This window comes from Kwoniella shandongensis, chromosome 3 (assembly GCF_008629635.2).
Source record: "Kwoniella shandongensis chromosome 3, complete sequence".
In the NCBI taxonomy this organism is placed as follows: domain Eukaryota; kingdom Fungi; phylum Basidiomycota; class Tremellomycetes; order Tremellales; family Cryptococcaceae; genus Kwoniella; species Kwoniella shandongensis.
This window is the reverse complement of record NC_089289.1, coordinates 457,368-471,689: the sequence shown is the minus strand read 5'-3', so window position 1 is coordinate 471,689 and position 14,322 is coordinate 457,368. Positions and strand designations below refer to the sequence as shown.

The 14,322-nt window shown below is 49.1% G+C and overlaps 4 protein-coding genes across 4 annotated transcripts; 3 read left to right on the top strand and 1 right to left on the bottom strand.

The window, feature by feature from the left end:
• Positions 1-35: 35 nt before the first annotated feature.
• Positions 36-1,169, bottom strand: CI109_101527 (uncharacterized protein; the record flags this gene model as incomplete). Its single annotated transcript, XM_032002528.1, has 6 exons — positions 36-72; positions 151-161; positions 226-310; positions 388-645; positions 793-1,018; positions 1,148-1,169. 6 exons carry the CDS (start codon positions 1,167-1,169, stop codon positions 36-38), a joined length of 639 nt encoding a protein of 212 aa, XP_031863465.1.
• Positions 1,170-1,695: 526 nt separating this feature from the next.
• On the top strand, positions 1,696-6,548 carry CI109_101526 (uncharacterized protein; the record flags this gene model as incomplete). The annotated part of the gene is made up of 20 exons (XM_032002529.1): positions 1,696-1,810; positions 1,894-2,060; positions 2,137-2,226; positions 2,279-2,342; positions 2,401-2,729; positions 2,790-2,916; positions 2,975-3,205; positions 3,260-3,442; positions 3,491-3,625; positions 3,680-3,800; positions 3,859-4,022; positions 4,075-4,361; positions 4,429-4,554; positions 4,605-4,719; positions 4,773-5,296; positions 5,361-5,487; positions 5,549-5,745; positions 5,806-5,942; positions 6,006-6,258; positions 6,321-6,548. 20 exons carry the CDS (start codon positions 1,696-1,698, stop codon positions 6,546-6,548), a joined length of 3,720 nt encoding a protein of 1,239 aa, XP_031863466.1.
• A 1,515-nt stretch (positions 6,549-8,063) lies between these two features.
• On the top strand, positions 8,064-9,373 carry CI109_101525 (uncharacterized protein; the record flags this gene model as incomplete). Its single annotated transcript, XM_032002530.1, has 6 exons — positions 8,064-8,240; positions 8,356-8,445; positions 8,581-8,668; positions 8,779-8,996; positions 9,057-9,122; positions 9,188-9,373. 6 exons carry the CDS (start codon positions 8,064-8,066, stop codon positions 9,371-9,373), a joined length of 825 nt encoding a protein of 274 aa, XP_031863467.1.
• A 549-nt stretch (positions 9,374-9,922) lies between these two features.
• Positions 9,923-14,136, top strand: CI109_101524 (uncharacterized protein; the record flags this gene model as incomplete). Its single annotated transcript, XM_032002531.1, has 11 exons — positions 9,923-10,896; positions 11,052-11,273; positions 11,333-11,497; positions 11,578-12,214; positions 12,282-12,597; positions 12,658-12,749; positions 12,845-12,967; positions 13,024-13,141; positions 13,198-13,484; positions 13,549-13,833; positions 13,987-14,136. 11 exons carry the CDS (start codon positions 9,923-9,925, stop codon positions 14,134-14,136), a joined length of 3,369 nt encoding a protein of 1,122 aa, XP_031863468.1.
• Between the last annotated feature and the right edge of the window lie 186 nt (positions 14,137-14,322).

Sequence of the window (14,322 nt, the reverse complement as noted above, 5' to 3'; positions counted from 1 at the left end):
GATCCTGCTCCTCTTCTCTCCGACAGCCCTCTCGTTTATGCGGGAAGCTCGAATTTTTGGCCTCGGAGAACCCTGCGCGTAGATAGTCAGCCAGTGGCCTCTGAAGGAGCGGTGCCAGATAGGATAGGGTGCTTCGAATATGCTACTCACTTTGTTACGTACTGGCGAACGAAGAGAAAGATCGTTGTCAGCGTATGTATCGGTCACAGATATCCGTCTACTCACGATGTAACCAAAGTCGGCGTAGATGGCTGTCTGGATGAGACCCGCACAAACAGCGATAGGGTCAAAAGCGCCATCGGTAAAGTATCTACACGAGGCAATGAGACTAATCAGCTCTGTTTTTCACTCTCAGATGGAGAGGTACAGTACTGAGCTGTAACTCACCTGTACATCCAATTGGGGATATACAATCCTCTGTACAAAGCCAACGCTGCCAAATAATGCGTTGTGATGGTCTCGGCCTCGCCTGTACGTTGTAACATGAACAGTTGAGGCAAGATCGCGACGCTCTCGAGCCAGATGGAGAATGCCCAGGTGATTTCGAAGGGGGTGTATTGGTAGTTGAAGAGTAAGGCGAGGATGGCAACGGGAGGAATGAGGTAAGTGAGTTTGAAAGTGTCGAGAGCGGCATCTTGTGTTGGTCTAAGGAGCAGAGTCAAAGAATCAGCAACAACACATGTGATGAAGCAAATGAAGCCTCGTAAAATGTGAGATGGTGAAGGTGAAAATGTAGGAAATTCTGTCACGGTGAATACAACATTCCAGGATGATGAGTCTTCCGACACTCACCTGTACTTGACCCGCATGAGATACAAGGTATAAGCCGTCGCGCCGATGAAGAACAACTTCATCAACGTGTTATACAGCGACACGTAGCTCGTGAACAAGTCGACATATCGCGTGAGGAAGACGATCAGGTAGAGGAATTGGGATTTGAATGATATTCCTCGACATGAGCGGGTCGTTTGGATTTTGTGTAACAGGATGAAGATGGAGGCGAGGTGGGAGAGGTCGCCTAGAGTCGGGTGAGTAGGTCAGCAAGGGGTGATGCAGGCAGTCTAGCAGATAGAAGAGGGCTTTGAGGTTGCAAGGCTAGCACGGCGAAGCAGCAAATATGTCGTGGAAATAGCACACGGTGACATACCTAAGAAACGGAAGATATTCATGTTGACTACACGGAAATGCGGGGTCGGAGTGGGGTGAAGGGGGTGCTGCAGTACAATGATTGTTAGCTCCTCGTTGATTATCTGAGAATGTATCAAACTGACCTTGCGCAGCAATCGATCCGTAAAGAAGACAACGCTATGGGATCTGTCTGAATGACTGGCTGCTTGATATAAGTTAGAGGTGACAAGCTGGTCTGTCTATTGAGTTCTGGCCAGCGACGAGTGATTGAACGTGGAGGAGACGTAAGGGAGCGAGCGACGCGCAGTGAGAAGTAGTGCTAAATAGCGCTTAAATAACTACGGTGACGGTGTTATAACCCTGATTTTCCGGGAGTGGCGCCTTTGACTTTATAACCACAAGAGTTCACCTCCACGCCAGCGTTCCACATGGACATGGACCTCGGACTTTTTACTCAAATATCGTCTTGTTGTTGCTTCTCTCTCTTTCTTTTTGATTAGGATCAGGTGGCGACGACAATCATGTAAGTGCTTAAATGTCCTGAGATGATTGAGGCAGCTTGCTGATATGTGGTACGGACATAGGGCGTCCAATCCAGCTATCGTCTCTCAGGAGATCGAATCGATCTCACTACATAACCCGATTCCTATCCATTTGAGATTATATGGTATCCCCTTCTTGTGTGAGTACAGCTGCAATGCAATGTTCAAGCTAGTCAGCATGATACCAAGTCATAGAAACTGACAACCTACAATACATTTACAGCTCTCTACCCTTTGCTCTACTACACTTATCACTACAAATATGACACTTGGGTCGTATCTGAAGAATGGACTTTCATCTACTGTGTCTTGCTCGGTGCAGGACACGCTCTCAGTTTCCTCACCACAGCTTGGAGCAGCGGTGTTAACGCTCGAGTCAGCTATACGACTGTGAGTGGGCTTGAGTGGGCTCTATGCACCGTATTGCGTAATTTGGATAGCTCTAATAAGTCGCCGTCGGTCATAGGCAAACTCGCTCGCTCAAGCTCAAAAGATCAGAGTGATCCCAAACAAGGGGAGAGGAAAGGGAGAAATCGTACCGCTAGACTCCAAGATCGTGAGTGAGACGACTAGTAGCTATCCGCAGACCGCTGAAGAACTTGGTATAGGCACCTGATGCCAAGGAACCTACCTATTCATTCATCTACCAACGAGATACCTACGTCTACTCTGGTAAGCTAGCTTGCACTGCTAGACGTACGTCTGAGCTCATCGACTTTTACATATGCAGCGTCCGGAAACGTTTTCACTCCTATCCCATACCCTAGTGACTCCTCGCCTCCCCTTTCTACTTTCCAAGGAACCAAGGGTATCCTCACTCGACCATCTACCAAGTCTGCCTCGGTTCCCAACCTCGAGACACTCAAGGCTACCTACGGTCCCAACGAATGCCATATCCCCATTCCCAAATTCACTGAGCTCTTCGCTGAACATGCGGTCGCACCGTTCTTTGTCTTCCAGATCTTCTGTGTCGCCCTGTGGTGTTTGGACGAATATTGGTATTACTCTCTGTTCACGGCTTTCATGTTGGTCGTCTTCGAGTGCACTGTCGTGTTCCAGGTGAGTTGTCGTATCATCATGATGAGAAATGATGTATACTGATGGGTTGTGTTCCAATAGCGAGTCAGGACCCTGACCGAGTTCAGAACCATGAGTATCACTCCTTACAACGTCCACACTTTCCGAGATGGTAAATGGGTGGAGGTTGTCAGTTCCGAGCTTGTCCCCGGAGACCTCGTTAGCATCTGTAAGTTGCATTCTAGTCTCTGATTGGGGGCAAAGTTGCTAACAAACACAACTTGCAGTGCGAACCAAGCCCGATTCTGGTATCCCTTGTGATCTTCTTCTCCTTCGAGGCACCTGTATCGTGAATGAAGCTATGCTTTCTGGAGAATCCACCCCATTATTGAAGGAGAGCGTCGAGCTTCGAGATGGATCAGACAGGTTGGACATCAATGGAGCAGACAGGAACAGCGTTTTGTTCTCCGGTACAAAGGCTTTGCAAGTCGAGAAGGCTGGAGAGGGCGGCATGACCAGTGAGTAGACCGATGATAGTTAGGATTGATAACCATGGCTGACCTCGCTCCCAGCTGCCGATGGCGGATGTCTTGCTGTTGTTCTTCGAACCGGTTTCGGTACTACTCAGGGTCAACTCGTTCGAACCATGATCTTCTCCACCGAGCGTGTCTCCGCAAACACCTTTGAAGCATTCTTGTTCATCGGTTTCTTGCTCATCTTTGCTATCGCTGCGAGCGCATATGTTTGGACCAAGGGTAAGTCAGCTTCGAAGATTTCTCTACCTCCAGCTGACAGCGGAACAGGACTTGAGCGTGGGATGGCAAAGGGCAAGCTTTTGCTTGATTGTGTTCTGATCATTACTTCCGTCGTGCCTCCCGAGTTGCCCATGGAGTTGTCTCTTGCTGTCAACGCATCTTTGGTCGCTCTTCAGAAGTACGGTGAGTAGTCTCGCCTGTTCTTCGTGAAGTCGACCTTCTGACCAACCGAATTAGCCATCTTCTGTACCGAGCCTTTCCGAATCCCCTTCGCTGGTCGTGTGGACGTTTGTTGTTTCGACAAGACTGGAACGATCACCGGAGAAGATCTGGTTGTGGAAGGTATCGCTGGTGTTGAGTGAGTTAATTTAGTTTCTCGCCATGGTTGATTGTGCATCTAACAACATTATAAATAGCCCAACCGACCCAAAGAAACTTATTCCCGTCACAGAGACCAGCAAGGAGACCACTTTGACTCTTGCTGCTGCTCATGCTTTGGTCTTGCTTGAGGATGGTACAATCGTCGGTGATCCTATGGAGAAGACTACTCTCTCGGCTTTGGACTGGAAGCTTTCGAAGGGTGCGTTTAAATTCCAGCAATCTGCTGAGCAGTGCTGACATACTTAGCGCAGGTGACAACATCTCACCTTTGTCCAAGGAAGCTCCTCACAAGGCTCAGATCAACATCCGTCGTCGATACCAATTCTCCTCAGCTCTTAAACGAATGTCTACCATCTCTGCTGTCACTGATTCACACGGTCGCAAATGGGTTGCCGCGGTCAAGGGTGCTCCTGAAACTCTCAAGGGAATGTACACCAATGTGCCGGCCAACTATGAGGATACTTATCGATGGTACACACGACGTGGAAGTCGAGTCCTTGCTTTGGGTATCAAGACGATGACCATCCAGCCCGAGAAGGTGGGTTGCAGCATGTTTTTGCTGTTGTGGAGCGAATTTATTGAGTCTGACGGTTTCCACTGGATAGATCAACACAATTCACCGAGATGACGTGGAGTGCAAGCTCGACTTTGCTGGATTTTTGGTCTTCCACTGCCCTCTCAAGCCGGATGCCGTTGAGTCTCTCAAGATGTTGAACGATTCTTCGCACAGAGTATGTTAGATCATCAACACCCGGAGTCATTAGCTGACCTCTTTGACTAGTGTATCATGATCACTGGAGACAACCCTCTTACTGCTGCTCATGTCGCTAGAGATGTTGAAATCGTTGACCGTGAAGTCATGATTCTTGACCTCAAGGAAGGTACTACCACAGATGGTGAGTTGTTTCTAAAGCTCGTTCTTTCAACAAATGGCTGATACCCAGTTCAGAACTCGTATGGCGAAACGTTGAGGAAACCATTCACATTGCTGTCAACCCGAATGAGCCTTTCGACCAAAAGCTCTTCGACAAATACGATGTTTGTGTCACCGGTGCTGCTCTCAAGCAATACGAGGACCGAGCTTCTTGGCACCATCTCTGTCAACACACCTGGGTCTACGCTCGAGTTTCGCCTTCTCAAAAGGAATTCATCCTCTCCACTCTTCGAGACCTCGGCTACGTTACTCTCATGGCCGGAGACGGTACCAACGACGTCGGTGCTCTCAAGCAGGCTCACATTGGTGTTGCACTTCTTGACGGTTCTCAAGAGGACCTGAAGGCTATCGCTGAGCACCAGAAGTTGGAAAGAATGAAGAAGGTCTACGAGCAGCAAGTCAGGATTTCTGCGAGATTCAACCAGCCTCCTCCTCCCCCTCCACCTGCATTGCGAGACGCATACCCCGAGCTTGTCAAGACTCAGCAAGAGGTCGCCGCTGCCCACCAAGGCGCCAAGAAGGTCAACCCTATGGAGAAAGTGAGTTTTAGCTTTGATGAGCCGTGCGATTCCTAGGCAAAAGCTGACATGTTCATTGTACCAGTTCGACATGGCTACCATTACCGCTAAGCTTTCCGAACTGGATGAGGATCAGGAAGTCCCGCAGATCAAGCTGGGAGATGCGTCTTGTGCTGCACCCTTTACCTCCAAGCTGTCCAACGTCTCTGCTAGTGAGTGATTGCATCTTGGCTGAAAGTTGGAGTGCGAGCTGACCATTTGTCCTCGCTGCAGTCACCAACATCATCCGTCAAGGACGATGTACGCTGGTTGCCACCATCCAGATGTACAAGATCCTCGCCCTCAACTGTCTCATCACGGCTTACTCGCTTTCCGTCCAGTACTTGGACGGTATCAAATTCGGAGATTACCAGGTTACCATCACCGGAATGTTGATGAGTGTCTGCTTCTTGTGTATTTCAAGGGCTAAGGTGAGTCAGATCTTCATGTCTGCTGCAGTCCATTAATGCTTATCATGCCTTGTACAACAGCCTGTCGAGAAGCTCTCCAAGGAACGACCTCTCGGCAACATCTTCAACTTCTACGTCCTCTTGTCTGTCCTTTTGCAGTTCGCCGTCCACATCGTCGCTTTGGTCTACATCACGGGCCTCTCCAAGTCTATCGAAGAGTAAGTGTTAGAAGCCGGCCGCGTCTAGTCGCAGTTATGCTAACAACTTGCCCCCATTCGCAGCCGAGGCGAAGTTGACCTCGACAAGAAGTTCGAGCCAACTCTCCTCAACACTGCCATCTACCTCCTCGGTCTCTCACAACAAGTGTCTACCTTCGTGCTTAACTTCCAAGGTCGACCTTTCCGAGAGGGTATCCGAGAGAACCCTCCTCTTTACTGGGGTTTGGTCGGTGTCAGTTTGGTCGCTTATAGCGGAGCGACGGACTTTGTCCCTGAATTGAACAGATGGTTGCAGTTGGTCGAGATGTCAGGATCCGTAAGTGTTCCTATCTGCAGCTAGGCTTCATCGTCACTTGCTAATGCCACCACGAATCACAGTTCAAGCTCAAGCTTACTACCTCCATGATCATTGATTTCGCCGGTTGCTACCTCGTGGAGAAAGCGTGCAAGTACCTGTTCGCCAGTCTTGAGCCGGCAGAGATGGTGACTCGTGGACGAGAGAGAAGGGAGAAGCGGAGAGCAGAGGAGGAGAGAGTGAAGGCGTTGGAGGTGGCAGAGGCAGAGAAAGTAAAGTTATTGGCTGATGGCGAGAAGAAGGATCAGTAGAGGGCGTGTGTTGTTCATGTAAAGGTGGAGGGTTGGAATAACCGTTGAACGATCAGCAGTTTATCGTTTGAGTGATTTGTGAAGGGGAAGGATGAAGGTTAGTATATCATAAATCTAGAAAGAGTGTTGCCTCTGTTTAGCAGCATCACTTATGCATGGACACGTTGTTTCGAGTGGTACCTCGATGTCTTGACATGAGAGGAACGGTCAATCCGGTGGTCTATGAGCAGCAACACTGGAATGTTCATACAGTACTCGTTGAGATCTTGTGCACGAAAAGGTTTATTTTATGCATGGAAGGGTTTGAACGTTATTGGGGTGTTGGGGAACTGGAAGCAAAACGTAAGGGGTGACTACCACCAATAGTGTGTTTCACACGTGTCGTACCATACATACATGCATTTTATGGGAATATGCAAGTACACCGGGCCGACGGAACAAGGACGGAAAAGCATACAAACGGTGTTCCGTGAGGTGACTAGGTGGTAGGGAGACTGCAATTGATCAATCATGCATCGCATGTATGAACCCTCCCCTTACCCGAGATGAATCGATTCCTTGCAATAACGATTAGGAGGCGTTGTTGCCATTGTCTCGTCTCGTCTGATTTTGATTGTTGGGGATAAGGGGATAAGGGACGCGGAAACACGGCTACACACCGTGGATATAACCCTCATACATATAACACATAACCCAACACCGGAACAAGGAAAAAGGGGGGTTTAGGGAGACAACGCAATGGAATAATTCAGGCACGAAATGAAATCTATCACTTCATCATTCCCTCGATCACTCTGTTCACTCCCCCAAGAGATTTTGTTGCTGATGTTGTTGCCATGATACAATAATGTATGTATGGTGATGACTCGGACTCGGCTTTACTCGGTGACGAATCAACATATTTTTGATTGATTCGAATCACATCTCTCTCTTGTGTCAAGGAATGGAATGAAGATAGACCGATAGTCAACGACGACGATAACATATCAACTTATATCAGACTATATATACAGACTACACAACACCACCAGTAGTAGGTCAGACTAGCGTAGTGTAGCCTCCTTACTCTAATCTCAACTGGCCTCTTGCCAAGACGAACGATTTGGATTTAGTAGTATCGCAATTTTGACCGGCTGTCACCGTTGACCATTCACCGTCACCACATTTACGAGCAACACTAAATCCTTTCCCCAAAGAGAAACGAACGATACTCCTTCCGCACAGTCACACCACCCACACACTCTCATCAATCAATCAACCAACTTACTTATCTTTTCGCTTTCTACATTCCCTTGTAGAGCGAATCATTCTCCCCAACCCAACATTCCCTCAACTCGTCTAGCGCCCATTGCGCTTCTTCGTCGTAACCTGACAAGGACAACAACACGGCTCACAACTGCGACTGCGACTGCTTCACAGAGCAGTGCACATCAACGATTATTCAACATTCCATCCTTATTCCTTGAACCTCAAACTCAACAGCGAACTGGAATACACACTTCGCAACCTATCAAAATGCCTTTCCACGCCGAACCCCTTCTCCCCCATCAGGAGATCGATGTAGATCTCGAACACTCGTTGGCTGCTCAGAAATTCAAAGAGATCAAGACTGTTTTGGAGGGGAATAGATGGTGGGCGAGACAGGTGACAGAGGATGATGAGACGTTCTATTCAGAACAAGTCAAGGGTCAAGTGAGTGTGCTTTCCGCTTCAAGCATCAGAGCGAAATATATGACGGAATGATGGCTGACGTTGTCCCCCCCACTCTACCTCTCTATCATTGCTCGCTTCGACTCCGACTTTACAGGCACCCAACTTCCTCTGGATCGGTTGCGCAGACTCTCGAGTTCCCGAGGTCACCATCATGGCTCGTAAGCCCGGAGAGGTGTTCGTGCAGGTGAGTCCGCCTCGAGCCTGACACAATCCCATCCACAATCCCATCCACTTTTCACGCACGTCCGCTCAATTGCGCCCTATCGCATGTGCATGTCTTCAATTTAGTTCAAGTACTGACTGCCTTCTCACATCACAGCGAAACGTTGCGAACCAGTTCAAGCCTGAGGACGACTCTTCTCAAGCACTCCTTGACTACGCCGTCATGAACGTCGGTGTTACTCATGGTGAGTGGCCCAGACATTTACCACCTTTGCCTCTCCCCTTTGCCCTCCTTCGATTTCTTGTCGCCTAGTTGCTCTCTGAATGAGACTAAAAATCGCCCCCTTGTTCATAGTCATCGTTGTTGGACACACCGGTTGTGGTGGTTGTATTGCCGCCTTCGACCAACCCGCACCTAAATCACACGACCACGCCGAGCCTGGCAGCACCCCATTGGTCCGATACCTCGACCCTATTATCCGACTCAAGCACTCCTTGCCGGCCGGCAGCGATGTCAACGACTTGATCAGGGAGAACGTCAAGATGAGCGTCAGGAACGTCATTGCCAGTCCTGTGAGTGTGCTGCACCTTTCGATTCCTCCTGATGAAGCTGACGTGAGACCTGCTGTGTAGACCATCCAAGGTGCTTGGGCCAAGGCTAGGAAGGGAGAGTTCCGACACGTCTATGTTCACGGTTGGGTGAGCTAGCTCCTTCCGGGATCCGCGCACAGAGAAGCAACAGCTGACAGCCACTTTTCGTACAGCTCTACGACCTTTCCACCGGATACATCATCGATCTCAACGTCACTGAAGGTCCTGAACCTATCGTCGACCACCGAGTCCAGACCCCTCCCGAGAATGCCGAGACCAAGACGAACGGTGTTCTCTCCACCAAGGAGGTTGAGCAGGACGAAGTGCCCATCCGTACTGGTACCCCTATCCTCGCTTAAACGTGGTCCCCATCATGAGCGGACTTGACTATCCCCACAATACAAATAACAACAAACAACAACAACCAATTTTCAGATTGACTGACCCGGACGGATAGAGTGTATATAGATGAGTCGAGCAGGGTATATTATTGCGATTCGAGTGACAGACAGACAAACACCATAGTGAATCATGCGAGAGCTAGGAGTGGACATATTGAGTGTACATAGATAAGAAGTGACCATGCATAGATTCGTTCTTTCCACACAACAACACAGTGAAAGTCCAATGGTATTATATATACACAGGTGGATGTTTCAGTTACGTAACAAACGGTCTTTGCCACTCATGTTGATGGCATTCCTTTCGCGTTTCTCTGTAATTTATCGAGGAATGGGATTCATTGTTGATGCTACATTTACCCCTGTCAATCCACTGCAACTCGACATTTTTGCTCACAGGGCATGCTTGTCGTGTCTATCCGCTCCTCAAGATGATAGATATATGTAGATAGTATTCACTCTCATCCCATCCCTTCTTTATCACCACACAAAAGAAAATCGGGCAAGATGAAACGATCTCGTCAACTTATCGGTCGAAGAGGTTTGGCGTCCACCATCTCTACGCGAACGAGATCCGACCAGGCGTGTTCTTCTGTAATCGGCTCACATTCAACAACGACAGCAAGACAATCTCGCTCATACTCCAGTGATGCAACATATCCGAAAACCTTGCGAGCGCAGCTCTCGCAACGAGCAGATGCAGATGAAGGCGTACCTGGACCCGGACCTTCATCATCCCGATTCGTCATCGATATTTTCAATCCCACTTTACAACGAGCTTTTCATACATCTGTCCGTTCAGCAGCGCAACCTCTGCCTGATCACAATCCAAATTGGGATAGCTGGGACGATATTGACTCTTCGACGTTCCTTACCCCCCCATTCGGATCACCACCACCTCCACCACCCCCAGCAGCTCGACACAACTTACAACCATGGTCTACTGAAGACGTCGCGAAGAACAGCACGAAAGGAAAGGAGCGTGCATTACCTATGAACGAAGGAGAGTTATTGCCCCAAGATCAATTCGATATCAATGACGGTGCTATCGATGCTCTATACAACTCTTCCTCCGCGACAGCTGTCGCTGGAGAGCACGATGACATCCCAATCTACATACCTGAACTAGAAGAAGATCTCGATTCGGCATATCCTCTCTCCACCAAACCTCCACCACCTCTCCAAGAGTTTCCCGAATCGTCTTCCTCTGTCTCTCGCTCCCGTCCACGTCAGAGAAGACAACTTCGTCCGTCGATCAATGTATTGGATTTGCCCGAATTGGAAGCGGACGAATATCCTCCGGATGGGATGACGAGATTTGATTGGCGTGATCGCACACTTAGTAGACAGAAGAAAGAAAGTAAAGGTTGGGGGAGGTATTGGTTCCCCTTTTTGAGAAGCGTGTGGAGGAGAGAAGCGGGAGTGAGTAAGTTGGGAATGGGGGATAAGTGGAGAGATGAGTTGGATAGATATAAACGACAGTGAGTGATGTTCCCTTTCTCTACCATCACATTATTTTCTTTATCTTTGTGGCGATAGAAGTCGTGTCATGTTACATATCGCATATTCTCGGTGGCTCTCGGCACTAGTGGTTGTATACCTAGCAATAATCATGCTGATGTCCCGTCTCCGACAGCTTCATACCTCTCCTCGAAGCCGAACAAGCGGAAGAGGACCGGCTTGTCAAACAAAGACTGACCGAATGGACCTCCGATCGACTACATCGAGAAGGATATATGCTTGACGAAGTTAGCGCTTCGTTGCCCAATCAGTCGAAAGCTGCCGCCGAGAAAGGCGTAGTTTACCAATTTGCAAGAGGCAAAGGATTTCAAAATGTCATGAATACACACAGATTCACGTGAGTCGCTTCGGCTCATATGCGCCTTCTTAGCTAATCGTGCTGATAATCTTCGACAGCACGGGAACAAGCGTCCTGATCAGTCGGACCCATCCTGACGAAGACCCTGTCATGGCCAATGGAACTGAAAATATAGTATTTGGAAGTGTTTGGAGAGCCGGTAAGGGCTACATCAATATTCTGTTCCCGCAAGCAATCGACGACATCGAGAGTGGAAGATGGAGGTGAGTATCTGTCAATGAACTGACGGTGGTGTCAGGTGGACATGGCTCGTGCGTGGCTGATGTCGAATAAATTGTTGCAGACTGGATATCGGTTACAACGACTTTGCGATCAGACGACAGATAGAAGCGATTCACAACCTCAACCTAGATCCATTCCAGCTGGATATGGGCGACTACCACTCGCTGCCGGATGACAAGCCTCAAGCATCAGTTCTTCAATCACTGCTTTCACCCTCCCAGCCAGTGGAGGCCAAATCACCTGAACCTAGTCGGTCCGACGTCGAGGAAGAAGCCATGGCCTTGAGCACTGTAAGCTCACGACGACGAAAGGGAAAAGAGCAAGGGATTCTGAAAGGTACTGCCTTACGAGACAAACTATTCCGAGCTTTCCAAGTGGACTATATCCCGCCCGATCAAGCACTCAATTCTATCCATGATGTTGTCAATATCCCCACCAACGATCATATCGTACCCGAAGCTCACGAGATGCGACCGACAGACCTCGACGCTGTCCCAGAACCGAGCTTACCGGTCGACCAGACCGCGGCAAAAGGCGGCGTCCTGGCTAGGAATCAGCTGATACATAGTTGGACGACGAGGTATCGCTCTGCGAGAGACCCAATCAAGATGGAAGGCGATCCCGAGGTCCCCCTGAACCCAACACAATTGCGAGCTATCGCTATGATGCTGAGTGAGAGATTGAGCTTGGTCCAAGGGGTGGGTCTCGAGTTATCTGATCATATTGTAGCAAAAAGACTTTGAGCTAATGACATGTTGTCCTTAGCCTCCGGGAACTGGAAAGACTCGTGTCATCATCGAGACCATCAAGCTCCTCAAACATCATTGGGAAGTTCCACACCCCATCTTAGTTACAGCCCACACCAATGTCGCGGTCGACAACTTACTGTCCGGTCTCAGAGCGTATGGCGTCAAAGCTCTGAGAATGGGAACTATGGAACGAGTTCCTGAAGACATGCACCAGTGGACAATGGACAAGCAGTTGGCACAGCATCCGCTGTATATCCAGTACGAGATGTTGAGAGCTCAGAGGGAGAAATTGGTCGAACTCGCGAAGAAGAATGGTGATGGCAGACTGAAGGGTGAGTAGTGTATTCTGCGCTTGGAACGAATGTTACGGGCTGATCAGTGAATGTGTACAGGGGAAGACGCTAAGAAGGCTGCGGAACTGGGAGGAAGGATCTGGTCAATGAAGGAAACTATGACCAGAGAGATCCTGGTCGATGCGGATGTGGTGAGTTGTATTTCGCTCTCAACTCTGAAATCGTGGGATTCGGGTCCTAAACTAGAGGTAGAGATGAGACTAATTGTCCAATCGATATTACTTAGATCTGCACGACCTGTCTCTCCGCCGCATCAAGACAGCTACAGGCTATCGATTTCCCCATCGTCTTTCTTGACGAAGCCAGTATGGCCACGGAACCGTTGTCCTTGGTTCCGCTCATGAAAGGAGTAAGTGGAGCTGGAACAACTATCTTATCACAATCAGCTGACATTGACGAATCCAGTCATCGCATGTTGCAATCATTGGCGATCACAAGCAATTGCCTCCGGTCATCATTTCTCCTGAGGCGCATGCGGGTGGACTCGCGACGAGTTTGTTTGAAAGACTAATTCACGAACGACGTGAGTGCCCGAAATCGCTTCCCTCAATTGCGCGCTGACCAATGTCGTATTCTTAGATATTCCCTCTATTATGCTCGACACGCAATACCGAATGCACCCTCTTCTCTCTTCATTCCCCTCCAAGACTTTCTACTCTGGTCTGCTGAAGGATGGCACCCCTGCCGAAGCTCGTCCGGCTCCCGAAACCGAGTATCTGCTTCGGGACGAGAAAACAGGCAAGCGCAAGAATCTAACCTTTTTGAATCACGATCATCCGGAAAGTCCGATGATGAAGAGTATATCGAATCATGGTGATGCTGAGGTGGTCTGTGATGTCATTGCGGACTTGCTGTATAAGAACCCTGTAAGTGCGAGCGATCATTGTGGGTCTGTGCAAGAGTCAAGTCACTGACGACCGTGTCGCATAGGACTTGAAAGGATCTCAAATTGGAATCATCACACCTTATCTAGCGCAGATCAACCTTCTCTCGTCTCATCTCTCGGACACGACACGAAGACAGGCATTTGAAGATGTCCTAGGCTACGGACGGGCACAGGAAGTGGACCAAGTGGAGATCAAGACTGTTGATGGGTTCGAAGGGAGGGAGAAGGAGGTGGTGGTTTTTAGTACGGTGAGGAGTAATTCGGGAGGTTGGATAGGCTTCTTGGGTGATTGGAGAAGGGTCAATGTAGGTTTGACACGAGGTAGAAGGGTGAGTGTGTCTCTGAAGCTATGTCTCCCCTTTCCTGCTGTGTCCCTTCCGCGATGAGAACGAGGCAGGCCCTTGAGGCGGAGTCGTTGCATCACACCGTGGCGTGAGAAGATTCATCGCTGATGGGTGCTTCTCAACGATCGTCTCTCACAGGCTTTGATCATGGTCGGATCTAAATCTACGCTCGGTCAAGCACGCGTCGGCAAGTTGGCTGCGGACAGTCTGCCCCAAGGAGGAGCAGATGTCTGGCGAGGATTCATGAAGTATTTAGAGGAAGAGGATATGATCATGGATATTGACTAGGCTCGGCCATGCCAGGCCAGAGGGCGACAGGCAAAGTAGAGAGCAGAATGGCAGAGAGGTACTCTCGGTCGAAAGAAGATAGAATAGAGATAATATATTGTAAATATTAGACTGGACACATCTCAAGTCATATCGACTCCTAATCATCAACATCATCATAAAGACACATCTCAAGGTTGACTCTTT